The sequence below is a fragment of the Rattus norvegicus genome, chromosome 16 (genome assembly GCF_021556685.1).
Source record: "Rattus norvegicus strain SHRSP/BbbUtx chromosome 16, alternate assembly SHRSP_T2T, whole genome shotgun sequence".
NCBI lineage: Eukaryota > Metazoa > Chordata > Mammalia > Rodentia > Muridae > Rattus > Rattus norvegicus.
In genome coordinates, this window is record NC_141549.1 from 34,755,940 (window position 1) to 34,775,000 (window position 19,061).

General features: G+C 42.6%; 2 protein-coding genes across 8 annotated transcripts in view; both read left to right on the plus strand.

Moving 5' to 3' along the window:
* Erich1 (glutamate-rich 1) overlaps positions 1-19,061 on the plus strand; it is a gene marked incomplete at its 5' end in the record, with an annotated part of 52,793,804 nt that overhangs the window by 3,885,380 nt on the left and 48,889,363 nt on the right.
* Palld (palladin, cytoskeletal associated protein) overlaps positions 1-19,061 on the plus strand; it is a 393,100-nt gene that overhangs the window by 214,258 nt on the left and 159,781 nt on the right. For all 8 annotated transcript variants that reach the window (XM_087587230.1, XM_087587229.1, NM_001433254.1 and 5 more), the window contains 1 exon segment: positions 1,268-1,610. In XM_087587230.1, the coding sequence (XP_087443356.1) occupies positions 1,268-1,610 (343 nt within the window).

Genomic DNA, 19,061 nt, shown 5'->3' on the forward strand with positions numbered 1-19,061 from the left:
GGTTGATTATGAAGGCCTGTTCATTAAGACAAGTAGGAAAGGCCCTTACTAGGGAATGGCAGACATCAGTGAATGCTGTAAGCACCAGCTGGAAACCACAGTGCAGTCGCTGCAGTTACACAGCACACAGTATCCTGGCATTTTAATTTTCAGTTGGCTTGAAGAGTGTCCCATCGAATGGTCACAGCAGTCCCCAAACAATAAGGACAAAAAGGAGACTGTCAGTTTGAGTGGCAAAACCTGGAATTGTAATATTTTTTTCACATAATATTTAACATTATTAATAAATTGGTTTTCTACCTCCCTCAGTAAGCATTTCTTGATGCACTGAAAGGTCTGCCAGGCCCTCAGGAAATGATTCAGAAAGGGTATGACTTCGAGATATGTTTACTCTACAGAGAGTAACCTTTTAAAGTCTGTTTTCTACTCAGTTATAGTTGAGACAACATAATTTCCTATCTGACATGAAATTTTTCTGTGCACTCACAAGAGTTTCAAGAATTTCACTTAGATTCAGAACTTTTCTCTCTCTAGCTTCAGAAGGGATGGTTGCATAAGCCTTTTCAGACCTTGAATGCTTTCAGTGAGAACGGGTAGGATGTCCAACCGGATTCTTGACCTGGGAGTAAGAGGATAAAGTACTTAGGTTGACACTGTTTGCAATGTCATATTTGATGATACCGTATCTTAAGCTCCTAAAGCACTTTGTTAAAGAATCAGTAGGGAGTTTTTCTATAGGTCAGCTCAATCCAGAAATGAAGCAAGGAGCAGCCATTCAAAAGAAGGCCATGAGGCTGGCAATACTCCCACACCCATGACAACATGGAGCACTCTCCCTAATGACATGCAAGGAACTCCCACTGGATCTATGTTTTAGTTAGGGTTTCCATTGCTGTAGAGTGACACCATGACCAAGGCAGCTCTTATAAACGACAACCTTTAGTTGGGGGTGCCTTACTGGTTTTGAGGTTCAGTCCATTATCATCATGGCAGGAAGCATGGCAGCGTCCAGGCAGGCATGGCTCTTGTTCTGAAGGCAAACAGAAGACTGACTCCCGGCAGCTAGGAGGAAGGTCTCAAAGCCAACCCCCAAAAGTGACACACTTCCTCCAACGAGGCCACACCTACTTCAGCAAGGCCACACCTCCTAATAGTGCCACTCCCTGGGCCAAGCATATTCAAGCCACCACAGTCTATGAGTGTGAAAAGCATTTGTTGAATGGGTAGCAATTTATTATTTCTGCTCTTTCCCCATCCCTTTTCTTAGCCAACACCGAGAACTGTAGCTATGACTCAATGGGAGAACCCAACAGTGATCACTTCCAACACTTTCCACCTCCCCCTCCAATCCTGGAGACGGGCTCCTATGAGCTGGCATCACAGAAACCGTCTGAAATCCAGCAGGTGAACACTCCTAACTTAGGATTTAACATGGCAGCTCTTCAAATGCAATTCAACTCTGCAGAGAGGGAGACCAACGGAGTTCATCCCAGCCATGGAGTCAATGGGCTGATTAATGGCAAAGCTTATGGCAATAAATCTCCTCCAACACCAGCTGCCCTGCTTTCACCCACTAAGGAACCACCACCTCTCCTTGCCAAACCCAAACTGTGAGTATTTCTGCATGGCTTCATAATACTTTCCATATCCCTGTGCAATTTCCTCTCCCGTTAGAAAAAAGCTTTCTCTTGGACTGGACGGTTTAGTTCACCACCCCTTCTGCAGGCAAGTTATCCTTAGCTGAGGTGACCTGGCTGCTAAGTGAGGTCCTTCAAAAATACAAAGACTATTTTAAATGAAGAAGGTAAATAGCTCTCTGTAGAATCTGTGACTGGTTCTGGCTGTGGACGTTTCTGTGCAGGGCCCTGCCTTCCAGTTTGTGGCGTGGTGTAACTGCTCTCCAGGCAGCATGGAGAAGGGAACTCCTTGGAGATGTCTATTAAACCAAAAGCAAACTTTTTAACTGGAGGAATCAGTACAAAGCGCAGATGTGAACAGAAGGAGGAAATTGGAAAGGAAGAGTGGGAACCCAGTGGCTAATCCTGGCCAGGGGATGGAAAGCAATGGCAGGCTTGTCAGGTGGAGGAGTGGCCATCACACCTCATCCTCCTCATCTGTGGAAGTTCGTGGAATTGCACGTTACCACCATTCATGTTTGATTTCTATTATTATTCTCTCAGGATAATAAGTCTTGCACAAGCTATTTCCATTGGCACTCTGCGGCAAGCATTGTCACAAATGCAGCCATTACAAAATGAGAGAGAGAGAGGGTTAGAACTCAAAAGTTCTCTACCATAGCAGAACAGTTGTTAAGGTGGGTCTGTGAAAATGTATACATTCCCTACTGGTTCCCATTTCCATGGGATGAAACTTCTCCACCCAGGAAAGCCTCTGGGTTCCCTGGGATGTCTGATGGTTTTGACATAGAATAGAAAGGCTTCTTCACACTTGAGTTCTTTGCTTCCTTGGTAGTAAATACTTAACATTCTTTGGTCTGTGATCAGCTGGGTCTGTTAGCAATGTTCGAGTTGCTTAGATGACACCTTACATTTACACATTGCTGCATTGTTTGCCAAGGGATTTCATAGACCGACGCCAGATGCAAACTAACCCAAAGAACACCTCACCAAATGGGGAAGCAATCTTATAAAATCAACCTTCTGGCAGTCTTAGGAAATGATCGTAGCAAACTACCCCTTGCTACCCAGTATTTCATTTTGCATTGTTCTGGAGCCTCTGTTCATTGGCCAGGTTTATGTATAACATCATGAAGACCTGTGTTCTCACTGAGAACATAAGGTGAGCTTTACAGAAAGAAAGAAAGAAAGAAAGAAAGAAAGGAGGGAGGGAGGGAGGAAGGGAGGGAGGGAGGGAGGGAAGAAGGAAGGAAGGAAGGAAGGAAGGAAGGAAGGAAGGAGGGAAGAAGGGAGGAAGGAAGGAAGGAAGGGTATCCTTAAAAAGAGGTTTACATTCTTAGAGCACCAGCCATAAAACTAATTGCTACTACTGATTTGTTTCATGTTTGCATTTTAAGTATGTATTGGTAGTGCCTTTACTGAAACAGAGACCACTTCTCTGGGGAAGGGCAGATGTGTTTAATGAGGAGGTCGTGGCTGTGCTCCTGATCTGATGGAGTGTTTCTCCTCTGATGGTCATCATAACTGGGTATAAACCACAGGAGAGTAAACAGGAACGGTTAGCCGGCACTTACACCCCTCCTTTTCTCGGGCGTTTCAACAGCTCTTCAGCTTTCATCTGGATGGCTGCTTGCCCGTGTGATGGGGCCTTATCCACAAAAATGCAACAAAATAAAAATCATAATTCCACAGTTATTAAAAGGTTGGGTAGCTCAAGAACAAGTTTCATTTTTTTCCTTTTTTTTTTTTCTTTTCTTTTTTTTTCTCGGAGCTGGGGACCGAACCCAGGGCCTTGCACTTGCTAGGCAAGCGCTCTACCACTGAGCTAAATCCCCAACCCCAAGAACAAGTTTCAAAGCTGATGACATAAAGAAGATGCTTAAATCTCATCTTCTCAGAGGCAAACAGGGAGGACCATAAACCTATCTTAGTGACTGTCTCATTCTAGCTTTGTATCAGATAAGTCTATTACTGGGTCTTTTCTCTGCAAGCGATGCCTGCAGAGTCAAAAGAAATGCACAGCTTGCAGTTAAAATTGCAGACTCTTGGTGTTAAAAAAAAAAAAAAATCAGGTTTCAAAGATGCAGTTCTGCCTGGAATCCATAGGAAATTTGTGAGTAGCAGACCCAGCAGCTATGGCAGAGCATCAAGGAACAACCGATCACGTCTGCCCCTGTGCTTAACTCCTAAATTCAACTAATCAATGCAGAAATTACAACGTGCGGTTTCCAAGCCCCATCTATTTTTCTCCTCTTCCGTCTTCCTCTTCTTCCTTGTGGGCAGAAGGTACAATAGAAACGTACATAGCCAGCAACATGAGAAATCCAAGCGTCAGTTAGCGAAGCATGATGCTAACACCCAGAAACAAGCGGGTTAGCAGATAAAATGTTTACTTTCCAGTGGAGTACCGAAAATACACACATGGCCATCAAAGTCTGTGCCCGCTGATAATGAGATGGTTGAAAATTTTTTTCCATGTTAATACAACAGCTCTCTTTGCTCCTATTCTTTCTCTAGTCTCTAAAGTAAAAAAGAGAAAATAGAATTAGTATTTCCCATGTTGAAGTAAAAGTGAACTCTGGATGAATCAGTCTTTCTATGTAATTATATTTACCACTTTTGCAGTAATATAAAATTTTGTCTTTATCTCTACCCACCCTTAGATAACCCATTGTTTCTGAAAATCTCATCTCAAGGGAGAGATATATCCTAAAAATTCTTTCACAGCAAGTAGCCTAGGGTTTAACCATCAACTTGGCATAGCTAAGATTCATCTTAAAGAGGTATTGCCTGGATTAGATCAGCCTAGCAGTATGTCTATAAGGAATTATCTGGATTGCTAATTGATGTGGGAGGGCCTAGCCCACTGTGGGTGATACCATTCCCCGGGCAATTGGTCCTTGGTGTAAAGGAGAGCTCACTTGTTTCTGCTCATGGTGTTTGTCCCAGAAACCGAATGAGACTACAGCATCAAGGTAGTCAGTATCTTAAGACTAAAGTTATATCTTCATATAGTCGATAACTGTTTAAAGTAGAGAATTGGGGTTTTTTGTTGCATATACGAGAATTAGAGATAGTTTGTGTGAGACAGAAATGGGGAAAGAGTGACTAGTGTCAGTCTTTATCAGCAACCTAACTGTATGAGGCTTTCAGTGTTTGGAAGCTCCTTATGGGTCCCCCATACTCCTACACACGCATTAAAGTACAAGCTGTTCCTTTGCCAGGAATGTTCTACTCTTGGAATGTGATAAAAGCTGGCCCCTTCTTGCGTATCAAATCTCAACTTAATGTTACCCTTCCTCAGCCACCCAATCTAAAGCAACCAGCCTCCTCTTTAATTTCTACACAATACTTAATTGCTTCGAATAGTCATTTGCTTGCTATGGCCTCTGTATGTTGATGCCCTTCTGAGAATAGGAACCTTTACTGCCTTTATTTGGTCCTATGTAGTAGTTGTTCATAAATATTTTTGAATGAATAAAACAAGAGGAAAGCAAGAAATGAAAGAAAGAGCTCCCAGTTTTAAAGCTACTTCATTTGTTCCACTTAATTTTTCTGCCAGGATCTCTATCTTCAAACATCACAGTTTCCAAAGTTGTTCTTTATTTTTTTATACTTTTTTAGTGGATATTTATTTATTTACATTTCAAATGTTTTCCTTTTCCCAGTTCCCCCTCTCCCATACCTTCTCCTCCTCCTTCTATGAGGATGTTTCCCTCCCACCTCACTTCCCTGGCATTCCCCTACACTAGGGTATTGAGCCTTCACAGGACCAAGGGCTTCTATTGATGCCAGACAATGACATCCTCTGCTACATATGTAGCTGAAGCAATGAGTCCCTCCATGTGTACTCTTTGGTTGGTGGTTTAGTCCCTGGGAGCTCTGGGGGATCTGGTTGGTTGATATTGTTGTTCTTCCTATGGGGTTGAAACCCATTCAGCTCCTTCAGTCCTTTCTCTAACTTCTCCATTGGGGTCCCCATCCTCAGTGTGATGGTTAGCTGCAAGCATCCTCATCTGTATCAGTAAAGCTCTGGCAGAGCCTCTCAGAAGACATCCATATCAGGTTCCTGTCAGCAAGCACTTCTTGGCATCAACAATAGTGAAAGGGTTTGGTGGCTGCATGGATCCCCCAGGTGGGACAGTCTCTGGATGACCTTTTCTTCCGTCTCTGCTCTACTCTTTCTCCCTGTATTTCCTTTAGACAGGATCAATTCTGGGTTAAAGTTTTGAGAAGGGTGGGTGGCCCCATCCTCCAACTGGGGACCTTGTCTAACCTCTGGATATGGTCTCTACAGGTTTTCCCTCCCCTTAGTTGGACATTTCATTTAATCTCATCCCTGTTGGGTCCTGGGAGCCTCTTGCTTTCCTGGCATCTGGGACTTGCTAGTAGCTACCTCCAGTTCCCCATCCCCCATTACTATATACCTCTGTTCAAATTCCCGTCCCTCTGTGTATCATCTCTGTCTCCTCTCATACCTGATCCTGTCCCCCTTTTTCCCTAACCCCTCCTCTCTTCCTCCCAAGTCCCTCCCACCCTCTCCCTCCGTGAGTATTTTGTTCCCTGTTTTAAGAAGGACTGAACATCCACACCTTGGTCTTCTTCTTCTTAGCTTCATGTGGTCTGGGCATTGCATCTTGGGTATTCCCAGTTTTATGGTCTGTGCATTGTCTTGGGTATTCCCAGTTTTATGGTCTGTGCATTGTCTTGGGTATTCCCAGTTTTATGGTCTGTGGACTGTATCTTAGGTACTCCCCGCTTTATATCTCTAATTGCTATCATTTGTCTCCTCACCTGTTAATAACTGGATGGATTAAAGAATTCAGCCAAAGTTCCCTGTGAGGACCTGTAGATGTCACTCACTTGGTCGAGCTTTTAGCTGCCATGCACAAAGCCCTGAATTCTATCTGCAACCAGCCTCAAACTGGGCATGAACGCCTATGCCTGTGATCTTAGCTCTAAGAAGGTAGAGGCAGGAAGATCAGAGATTCAAGGTCCTCTTCAGCTATATTGCTCGGCAAGGCCAGCATGGGCTTGACCTAAACAAGAGACCTTATCTCAAAAATAATTAAATAAACAAACAAACAAACAAATAGAGCTAGAGAAATGGCTCAGTTGGTAGAATACCTGTGCAAACCTAAGTTCAGTCCTCCTGAACCCATGTAAGTGCCAGATATAATGATGCTCTCTGGGAACCTCAGCTCTAGAGCAGGAAATGGAGACGGGCAGTCCATGAAACTCATTGGCCAGGAGAGCTTTGGGTTTACTTAAAGGCCCTGTCTCAAAAAGAAATATGAAGAGCAATCAAGGAGGAACATCTGCGATCAATCTACTCCTCTGACCTCTACATACAGAAACATGCATGTGACAAATCCATACTAACACATACAACTCTCCCTCCCCCTCTGTGGGGGTCACAGAATAAATATAAACACATTTCCCATATACTAGACTCACAGTAGAAAAATTCATCCAGTTACTTAACTCCTTTCTTCGTTTTTTCCAGTGCTCCCATTTGATAGATGCCTTGCTTTAACACACTGGGGAGAAAATCTGAAAAGAGGAGGAGACAGGTCCAGTCTTTAGCAACACTTACAGTGTTAGTTGGCTTGGGTACAGTCAAACTGCCGTTTCAAGGTGTGCTTACTCGACATGTTAACAGCCCATCAGATTACAGACTCTGATGAAGGGTTGCAGGCTTCTGTGCTACTCCCTTCCTGGCCTGTTTATGTTGGACCAAAGCTCAAACTCCAATGTGTGGCTTGGGTGGCATAACTTAAAAAGCTGAACATTTTTCCATCCTTTAACCTCTCCTAGTTAGAGTTCAGGATCTCATTATGTCAGCCTTTGACGATAGAATAAAACTGGTCTCCCAGAGTCTGTTTACCATAAGCCTCACCTGGAAGATTCAAAAGCGAAACAAAACATCAAGGGCAAAAGAGTAAAGGGAAGCAAAACCCTGTAGAGAAAAGTGCGTGTTGCAGATAGCTAGAGACTTGTAGCCATCAGGCAACAGTGAAAAGGCACTTAAATGAAATGCACACAAAAACACTGTAAATCCAGAACGTGTCCTTTTTTGACTATTTTGAGTGCCTGCAAACTGCTGGAAAATTCTGGACTCGAAGATGAAAGAGGTAAGAGGAATCTGTAGCCTAGTGATTGCCAGAATGATTTTCATAAGAAAGCACATGTGCACGCACACACACACACACACACACACACACACACACACACCCCTTTTAACTTGATACAGATTTTATTTTTTTAAAAAAAAATCTGTGAATCTGAACTCAGTGCAATCTAAAATACTTTCTTCTTGGGTCAACATTTACAAGGTGAATGATTTTACCTTTGGTTTTAAAAATTCAGTGTGCATCAGCTTACATTTTTGCTTAAGTGCCTTTTATTGTCTGCAAAGAATACTCAAAGAGCAGTTTAGTAATAGTAAAACTGAAAAACATAGAACCAAAGGGCCCTTCAGAATAACATTAGAGGGAAAATGAGCAGAAACATTAGAGACAGAAATAAAATCACACGTACACGTACACACTCACCCAACAGGATCATGAAGGAGTGGCGCAGAGATGATGGATGGCCCCAGGTAGACCAGCTGGCCAGCTGGCCATACAACCTCTTTATAAATACCCCGTGGTGACAACTTTACATTAACAGTGTTAGTGTTGGATCTCTTCTGAAACAACCCCTCCCTGAGGCGGGAAGCCTAATCAAGAAACTTCCTGAAGTATGAACTTTTAACTAAGAAATAACATTTGGATATAGTTTTTCCTCTAATTTTTTTTAATGAAAATACAGGCTCTAATGCAGTGTCACATTCATAGTGCAAGATCATACTACTCAGTCCAACAGTCTCTTGTTGACTTCAGTGTGGTAAATGCATTTGCTTTAGACTGAGTCCGTATTTGGTAGTTCAAGTCTTACTGTGTGTTAAATACCCACCACTATCTATGTCAGAAGCAGGACTCTACCACCCCCTCCCAAAAATCACAATATATTCAACCTCAACTATTTGGTGCTTTACATGAAAGAACAGAGAATGGTAATATTCTTCAACATTGCCATCCCATCTTGTCTAAGGGTATATAAGACTTCCTTTGGTAATCACAAAGTTGAAAATGTAGCGCCTTCCTGATGAAGACATCTTTAATGGGGAGATAACTAAGATAAAGCTACATAGACATATGGCCATGAATTGGAGGTGGCTTAACAGTCCAGAGCACTTGTGCTCTTACTCAGCCATTCATAGCTCATGAAGGGGATCTGGCCTCCTTGGGCACTGCAAGGCACACTCATGGTATATGATACATGCAAGCAAAAATGCACATGCATAAGATTAAGTAATGAAGTCTTTTTAATTGTAAAGACCAAATTAGGCTATGGAGAATAATGAGTAAAGGTGAAGAATATAGATGAGGGAATTCTTATTTCCTAGCAATGAGGAGAGCATATTAAGTTCATTGCACTCTTTCAGTGGCTTTATATCAACCAGCATTAGCATTTAGAGAGTAGAAACAGAGAAGGTGTGCGGTTGGCAAGCCTGGAGCTGTAAGGGTGCTGCTATACTGAATTTGAATATCCTTAGAGAGTGACATTAAAAATATCATACATGCAGTGCACAGTCAGAGAAGACATAAAGATAAAGGGGAAAGCTTTGCAAATAGGAGAGGCTGAGGTTCCAAGATGAATGCTATACCAGGAGCATTGCTGCTTCAAAGCAGGGTGAGATTGGAAACCATGGGAAGAAATACCAGTGACGACCAAAGGGGGAAACTAGCTAAGTTCATAATCCATAGACAAGCATCCCCCCGAGTGATATGAGAACTTAAGACACATCAGTTTGAGTGGGACGTTCAAGTGGAAATGAAGGTTGAAGGCATACGGGAAATTGTCCAGCAGATCAAGATACTAGAAGGAACATTGGCATGGGCGGTGGCCAAGGGCAATGGTACAAGCCCAAGGGCTAAATAGCAAACTCATTGAGCAAAGTGAGGAAGCAGCCAAGGTTGTTGGTGACGACAGGAAAGAGAGTGATTATAGGTGGAGTGCAGGAACTTCACAAGGGAGCAGACATTGAGTGATGATAGCAAGTTCTTCTAAGGGTAGCTATAGGAAGCATGTGGCAGGCAGAAAGTGCCTGCTCAGGGGACCTCAAGGGGCTAGCAGCATCTCTGGGGAATGCCAGGTTTCAATAGAGACAAAGCAGGTTAGAAAAAGTCAAGGCATTCCAAAACAATAGAAGGATCTAGAAAATGGCTCCAGAGGATGACTCTGAATGAAGACCAGTAAGAAAGAAGAAAGCCAAGAGGATGAGAATTGTACCTGGGAGGTGTGCCAGGCATAATCCTGGGATTACTTTTCTTCCAACAAAGAATAACTAAGACTGTCCCCAGTGAGGCACCAATGGGGTCTTAGCCAACATAATTTCCCATTTCCTTTTGCACCCCTATTTATTTCATTACATTTCAACACTGTGATTGATTTTGTCATTACTGACCCTCTTCTAGCCAAGTGAGACACTGAGCTGAGGTTTTATTAAACCCGCTTATTCCTACATTTGGCTATTTTAAGATAATTGTTCTCACCTGATGTCTCCCTGATTTGTATTTATTGAATTTCATTCTGTGTCTACAACTCCAGCTATGAGAATTTATTTCTGTCTGCTGCAGACTGAACTGTATTAGGCTGCCGATTATTTATTTATTTATTTTTAATTCTGTGAGCATGTAGGTTGTTCATTCAAACCAATATTTCATCCAATGGTGAGAACATTAGGAACAGCCGGGCTTGTTTCAGTTGGTTCGTCTTACATGTGTAAAAGCAGACACTTGGTTTCCTCAGCAAATGTGAGAAGGACTGCTTCCTTCCTTGACTGAACTTAGAAACACACGAACCTTGTGAACTCTCAAGTCGATGTCACTTCTTTTTAAACCATTTCCATATGTGGCAAAGAATTATATATTCTTTCATTCGATTTGTAATAATAATACACATATTAAACTTGTTTGATGAAATATTTAGATCTCATAAAACAGGGTGGCTGGACAGGTCCCATTTAAATGTAAGCACACATTGGCTTCATTACTCAAAAGGAAACTATATATTTTTCCAATCAGAACTTCAGGCCTTACTGCCAGAGTATTTCAGGGTCACACCTTTTGGGCACTGTCAGGATGCATGTGGACTGAGAGGGCTTGGAAGGATGCTAATCACTAAGGATTAGCATTCACCGGAACACAGAACAAGGTCTTTGTTAGACTCCTGCAAGTTCTTCTGATCTGCTGTTATTTAAATGCAATGATATGCACATCCACAGAAGGTAGAACCCCATAGGGCTCTAGTAAAGCAGTTGAATGCCTAACACAATATCCAAATACTGTAGCTACAGAGATCTGGTATTCTCTTTGCTCAAAAGAGTTTCTAAGTAGGTCAGATCCTGGTATTCATATGCCTCACCTACAATTTCAAAGGTGGTGCTTGCCTACCATCACCATTAAATGTGAAGGCTGTGCAAAACTTCTGGAAAGACCGCAAATATGATCTTGTCCTTGTTTCTGTCTTGGTTGAAATAGTCCATATGCCATGTGGTTTCAAGGATCTGCCATTACACTCAATAATGTCGGTAGCAAAACTGTATATTTGAGAGTAGCCATAAAAGGTAGCTTCATTACAAAGCAGCATAAAATAAATAATGCCTTTGCCCTCTGCAATTTCTAAAATGGAGTTTGTAACTCAAACTTTCAAACAGTTTTAGTTTTTGAAATAAATTCTTGTTTCATATGACTGTGGTTTTATGTCTGGCCCCTTCTTTCCTCAGTAGCCATTGCTTTATTTTGGTTAAATAAGTAATCTTTGTGACCATGAAATAGTCACACTTATCTCACCCTTATTTTTCTTCCTCACAAAGCAATTTTACACATAAAGAGAATTATTTGTCATAGATCATTCTAGAATAAGAGCAAGAACTTTTACTTCCTATTTGTTCTAATTATTCTACCTTTGACAACGGGATTTTGCTTGGTTATTGTCATTATCAAGACTTTCTGGATAGATGTGGTAATACATACACATAATCCCAGTACTCAGAAGGCCATCTTGCAAGGCATAGCTGAGGGGTAAGTTTGAGAGGTCTCAAGATTGGCCCAAGCTCCATGCTGTGACCTAAAAAGTCATCAAAAGTCACTATAACACTTTGAATGCCTCTGATGGGTACAGTTTTGAGTCCATCTTTCTTCCATATCTTTATCAGACTAAATTACTCTCTGAATGTTCTAGAATCAGTATTAAAAAAAAAAAAAAAAGCAAACCACATATCTCTTCCTGACTGAATCCCATTTGGTTATAAGCAATTTATCAAATAGAAATCCTGGGTCAACCAGACCATTCTCCCACCTGGTGTCAAATCTCTCCCACAAGCTATGTTCATATAGAATTTATAACTGTCAATATTTCTCATGCTTCAGACTGAAGAGTGTGTGTTTCTGAGCTACCGTGACCTTGACATATACTTCACCACACCATTTCAAGCCTGAGTACAGCATTCCATGATGCTTACAAAAATGACAAAGCCATTGTGTACAGTGGCAGGCCAGGAGTTCCCACCATAAGCTGGACACTCACATCCTGACAAAAACAAGTGCTAGGTTTTTGATCGACCCAGTCTTTGCCACCAGTCACTTTGTCCTACTATGTAGCCGTTTTCCTGCTCCCTCCCCCAGAAACTCATATAATATCAGCACTTCTCACACTGTTATGATAAAGCACAGAACAGCATAAATTATAGAAAGTTGACTTTGGAGACCTTGTGCAAATATAGTTGATCCAGTATTAGTAATTGAAATGTCCGGGCATGGTACTCATTTTGTCCAGTTTAGGCATGATCTGCTTTTTCCACACTGAACTGTCTCTGTCACTGAGACCACAGAAACACTCTCCAGCATCTCTTTAAACATCACTTTTGCCATGACATGTTCAGGTACAGGGGCTGTCCCTTGCATGTAGGAAATGCTTCTGGGGTTGTCTGTCACCTCCCTGGGACTCTCCCTTTTCATCATCCTGGAGCTGCAGCTTGAGTTTCCCTCTTTGGATTCCCAGACACAATTCTGTAGCTGCATTCTCATCTCTCCCTTACTAAAAAGCGTGCCCTCATCTCTCAAAGAAAAGGTGCAGAGCACATTGACTTTCTACCCTAACATACCTGAAATTGTTTCCCCACCTGCCCTGATTGACAGCTTAGCTGGGTTGAGAATAACTGATTTCTCTAAAAATATGCTGGAATAACCTTCTGATTCTACTGTCTTGTGTCACTATGACAAAGGTCAGACCCATCTAGTTTCTGGACTTTGCTATAAGAACTATTTCTTTCTTCCTTTCTGGAAGCATGTGACCATGTCTTGTCTTGTCTTGTCTTCTGCCTGTAGTGAAGACTGGATACAGGCTTCCGACATGTTGTAGACTCCTGAACATCCCAAGGTCCCCTTTCACTTCTTACCTTCAGACACTCTTGGCCAGCCTGGACTTGAGGTCATTCTATAGCCCAGACAAGCCTCCAGTAATCTATCCTTCTGCCTCATTCAATCCTGTGTCACTAGAGTTCTTTCCTTTAAATAATTTTTTTCCTAATATCTCTATTTGAAACTTGTAATAAGGTAATGTTAAAACTCTTAAATGGCCAGGTGGTGGTGGTACATGACTTTAATTCCAGCACTCAGGAGACAGAGGCAGGTGGATCTCTATGAGTTCGAGGTGACCCTACTAAGGGAATTCCAAGACACCCAGAGCCACACAAAGAAACCCTGTCTCAAAAAACGAACAAACAAAAACCAAACCAAACCAACCAAACCAAACCAAAACCCTCTTAAAGGGTGGTGAAGAATTAGCTCAGTCAGTAATGTGCTTCCCATTCAAGCTGTAAGATCTGAGCTCAGTTCCCAGAACCCACATGAAAAAGCCAAGAAGAGGCAGATTCTAGAGCCAGCCAATTCATAGTCATACCCCCCACCCCCATCAGTCAGTATCTCTCTCCCTCCCTTTCCCCCTCCTTTTCCTCTCCTTCCCTCCCCCCCCCTCCCTCTCCCCCTCCATCTTTCCTCTCTCTTGCTCAGCTCATTCTATCTCCTCTACCTCCTCTCTTCCTCTTCCTCTCTCTCCCTCCCCATCTTTCCTTTTGTTCTCTGTTTAGTTCTTTATTTGTGTGTGTCTATGTGTGGGGATTCCCCTGAGCCATGGTGCATACATGATGCTCAGAGGACTTCTGGGATCTGTTTTCTCCTAACACCAGAGGGTCCTGGGGATTAAACTCAGGTTGGCAGACTTGGCAGTCCACATCCTTGCTCTCCAAGCCATTCCTCCAGCCCTTCCCTGTTTGTGTATGTCTGATTTTTGGCGTACTTCCTATGGCTTCCTTTCCTCCCGTCTTCCAGTCCTGCTCCTGCTGAGTTTAAATCATGTCATCAGATTCACAACTCCCAAATCTTCCTTCTTGTTCTGTTTTTTATGGCAGCCTGATGTGCTTCCCCACTACAGCATACAGAGCCCTTTATCTCATGACAGATACCAATCGCCGGGTGTTTTTTTTTTTTAAAGGAGAAAGGCTATTGTGCCTTTCTTTCCCCTTTCCACCCTTTCCTCTCTATTATCTCCAGTTTTTAAAGCTTTTTTATGTCTGTGTTTATTTAAACGAAATTTCATGTTCAAAGCTTCCCATAACGAGTTGATGACCTTTGGCACCAAAATCCAGACTGCAGCTTTATGCTGCTCTGGAATTTGTGACCTGGTGCCCTGGTTCCCTAGGAAAGGCAGGGGGAGGGGCTTCACACACAGCTTTGGAAGCTAATCAATGGAAACGGGTTGTTTCAGCTTTTAGCATGAAAATTTAACACACATCTATTTAATTCCTTCCTTTCTTTTCTGTTTTTCTTCATGAGACAGACTCTCTTGTGTCAGAGGCTAGTCTTGAACTTCCTGTGTAGCTAAGGATAATGGAGAACTTCTGATGGTTATGAATTCACCTCCTAGGGCTGTGATTTCAGCCATGCACTACCATGCCCAGTTTCTGTGATGCTAGCTATCCAAGGCTTCGCACACTGAAGCACTGTAGCATTACTAGACCTCGAGCTCTTCTGACTGCAGCTCCATGTTGTGAGCTGACTGTCTCCTCAAGTGGCAAAGGAGAGTCTGTTGACTAGCTTTGAGGCATGGGGAATAGAGCTGGTTCCCCAAACTGTCAACCTGCCCTCTGGGCTTCAACCCCATCCTTTTCTTCCTCATTGGGAGAGACTCAGCAATCTAGGTTTCCCTTGCTAAAATTAGTATCACCCTCTGAACACTCCTGGATCTCTTCTCCTTCAAAGTCAGTGTGGGTTCATCCACTCATTCTTAATTCCAGGGAGCATACGGGCTCTACTTTACCCTCCTTCTTTTAGGTATTAAAGGAGGAACAAAAATAAACACAGCCGTTCAATGCACCATTTAGATACGTGTCAGTTTATGACCTCGGAACTTGTTTTGAAATAAGATTCTTTCCAGCCAAAGACAGCAGTGTAGGACAGAGACGGACTCCTGCTGTCCTGATAGGTGACCTTGGATAAGCTGCTTGATGCCCCCCAGATAGGATGTCCTTGTCAGTAATAAGGAATCCTGGCAGTGCCAACTTGACAAAATTGTGGTCACATGAAAAAAATGTCCATCACCGGACATGCCACAGGGCAATGTTTATGTTATTACAAGAATGTTAACAATGAATCCTTTGTTGCTTGGGCATAGGTCAAGCTTCTGGGTAGATGTCTTATAATCCTTGCAAAAAGCCACCAGGGAGTCCTTCCATGTCATTTTTTTTTCTCCCACTATCTTAAAGTGAGGAGGGAAAAAGTGAATAGAAAACCCATTGAACAACTAGGAGAAATGTTTGCTTTTCATTCAACTCACCCTAGAGGTTCTGGAAATTATACAGATACATAGGGACTCTACTAACCGAAACATCAGAAAGAGGGCCATGGCTGGTGAGTTAGAAAGGTTGACAGACGGCGTTCTCCTGTACAAGTTTAGATATGAAGTCATGCAGAAAACAGTTAACAAGTTCCTAGGAAGAGCATTTTGCAAATACAATGCACTCTGGTAGCCGCTAAAGGCGGAACTTGTCACCCTTACCTGTTGAAAGGCTGGAGGTCTCCAAGCATCACTAGGCATTATTAGGATAGCTCTTCCAATTTTGCTGCATCTCATGCTGGAATAAAGCAGTATGCAAGCTGACATAGACCTGCTTATATCACCCAAGTCACTGTGTTAGAGAAATCCTTCCACCATGCTGTGCCTACAAAGAGATAGCTCAGCAGGTAAAATGCTTGCCTGGAGACACTTGTGGCCTGAGTTTGATTCCTGGAGCCCACATGAAGTATAAGGACAAAACTGATTCTATATAGTTGTTCTGTGGTCTCCAGAAGCACTTCTTGGCATACATGAGTGCAAACACAGATACACACACACACACACACACACACACACACACACACACACACACAAACTCCACACAAACCCCACACAAGCAAAACAAAAACACGTTAGGAAAGCTAAGTAAGGTAATTCATGCACTAGAGAGGCTAAAGGAGGTGGATTGTCGTAAGTTTCAGGCCAAGCTGGGCTACAGAGTAAGAGACAGTTCTAAAAACAAAAACAAAAAATCAAAAACAGAACTTAAGAAACTTTTTCTTGTAGTTATCTTGAAATTCCCACTTTATCTTTCCCTCACATATATCCAAGTAATCAATTGATTTTATATTTACTTATAAATAGTGGGGGTTTTTTTCCAGTGCAAGGCATGGAACCTAAGGCAAGCCCTGAGCCACATCCCAAAATCAGCAAATAAAATTTGGAAGGTGACCCCAAAATGACTTGAATGATAATTAAAAAGACATATGTCTATCATCCTTTCCCTTCTCTCTTCATCCTCATTTTCTTACTGAAGCTTGCGCTACCCAGAGGCAAATGAATGGCTTAGATCAATCTAAAATCCATTTCAGCTTAACAATAAAAAGGCGTTAAAGGAAGCTAGGCTTGGTGGTGCACATTTGTAAACCCAGTTCATAGGAGGTTGAGGCAGGAGATTATCCAGTCTGGAAGTCAGCCTAGGCTACATAGCAAAACTCTATCAAACGCAATAAACAAACAAATAGGCAAAAAGACTAGCCTGACCTAAAGAGGAAGATTCTACTTAAAACGCTTGAAAAAGAAAAAGAAAAGAAAAAGTAGGTATATAATACTTAAGTATAAAATAGTAAGAGTATATACATTTTTATTTTATTTTATGTGTATGGCTATCTATTTACCACCTATGTGCCTGATGTCCCTCAGAGGCCAGAAAAGGGCATCAAAACTCCTGAAATGTGAGCTATGGAAGGTTGTAACCTATCCTGGGGGTGATGGGATCAAATCCAGGTCCTCGGGAAGAGCAAACTCTTAACCACTTAGCCACCTCACCAGCCCCAAGAGCATTTTCTTAATTTATGGTTTCACACACACACACACACACACACACACACACACACACACACACACAAAAGTCCTATTGACCACTTACCTAACCTATGTTTTCCTGAAACTTTGAGAAGTGTTGAAAAATTACCACCACTCTGGTGAGTACAATATAGTCTTTCCTTTTAATTATAAAATATTAGCCTGGCTTAGGTAGGCATTAGCAATCAAGGAAAAAGAAAGTGTTTTGAACAGTGATAGTAATAAAACTATGAACCATAATGACTTGCAAAATCATGAGCTTTGAAGCTGTTTTACAAATATGTACCTAGGAACCTGGGGAGATGGGTCAGTGGTTATGAACACTGGCTGCTCTTCCAGAGAAACCACATTCTATTCCTCGTATTCCCATGATGGCGCACCAGTCTGTACCCTAGGGGGTCTGACAGCCTCTCCTATCCTCTCCAGGCACCAGGAACACAAGGAAGAGACATAAAAGTAGGCAAAACTCCTATACACACAAAATAATGAAATAATGACAGAGAGGTCATCAAAGCTTGGCAGCTTGGTCATCCACAGCGTCTTAGCCACAATCTCTGTGCCTCCCTAACTGACTCCCCTTTCAAAGGTTTGGGATGGGGATGCGGTGGAGGAATAGTGCAGTTTGTGATTCCAAATAGTTGCCTGCTCTCTCCTTTCGAGTTTGAATCTATTTCAGTTTGGAGCTTTGTCAAAGTTCAAGGCTGTCATTTTCTCCTACTGTTCATGTGTCACTAGCCTGTGCATGGGCCAGCTTCTGTAGATGTCTTTAAATGTCAGCTTCCAAGAGGGGAAAATTCTATAAAAGCAAATAAGCTCGCCAGAAACCGGAAAGCATTAGGAGACAAAAGCTAACGCCCTTCTTTTGAAAAACAAGTTAAGAAGAAGAGTCGTAGGGGAAAGCAGACAGGAGAGAAAGGAACGTTCTAGTCAAACAATGAGGATTGAAATGTTCTGGTGTCTGTCTCTAACATGATAACAGGATGTTTCTTGGAAGCCGAGATAATTTTCTTGAACATCAAAGAAAGAGCTGAAGAGCTCTTGCAGCCTGTCCTGTAGGCCCGCTGCCCCTAAACTTCATCTTTCTTCTACATAATTAGCATGACCACTGAGTGAGTTCAAAAGACAGGGTCAAGACAGCTATGCCGTTTTCTCTTTTACACACTGCCCGTAGCCCAGCTAGTGTTCTCCTTCCTCTGCTCCCTCTCCTCCTTAGGATGCAGGCCCTCACTTTATGAGCTCCATTTCATGTGCTTCTCATTGTTTCTACCCAGGATGGTGCAGGGAAGAAAGGATGGTGAATTGTCCCATGGCCACAAGGTATTGATTCCATTCAACCCTTGGGTCCAGTGCTTTACCCAGCATGGCATGGTGCTGGTATCATTCAACCTCCTTGTATCCCCCTGACTATTGACCGAAGTCTAGGCCAGTCAATAGTCAGGAGGATTGACTGCTTTGTAAATGGTCATGAAGTAGTGTTATTCAGGGGATGAGCAAACCCTGTAGTTGTTTGGTTTAGATATGATTGCTTTTTTCCCCCAGATGGTTTCAATGTATGATCGGCTGAATGGGACGATAACCCTGCAGGTGCAGAGGTCATAGAGAAAATCACTTTCCTGGGGGGGGGGGAGGGAGAGAAGGAGAGAGAGAGAGCGCCTTCCTCTCACCATACTCCGATGAACCACCTTACCATAGCACAGTGACAGCACAGGGAATTCATGTTTCTTCTGCTTTCTGCTATTCTGTCTTCTTCCTCTAAGCATCGTGTTTCTAATGGACTTTACGTGAACCATGGTGCTACAGACAATCTGGTTCTGTAGCCCAGGCTACAATCCTCTTCTCCCAGCATCCTGAGTGTGGCCATCACAGATGTGCAACAAACACTACAGTCTGGCCCTGTTC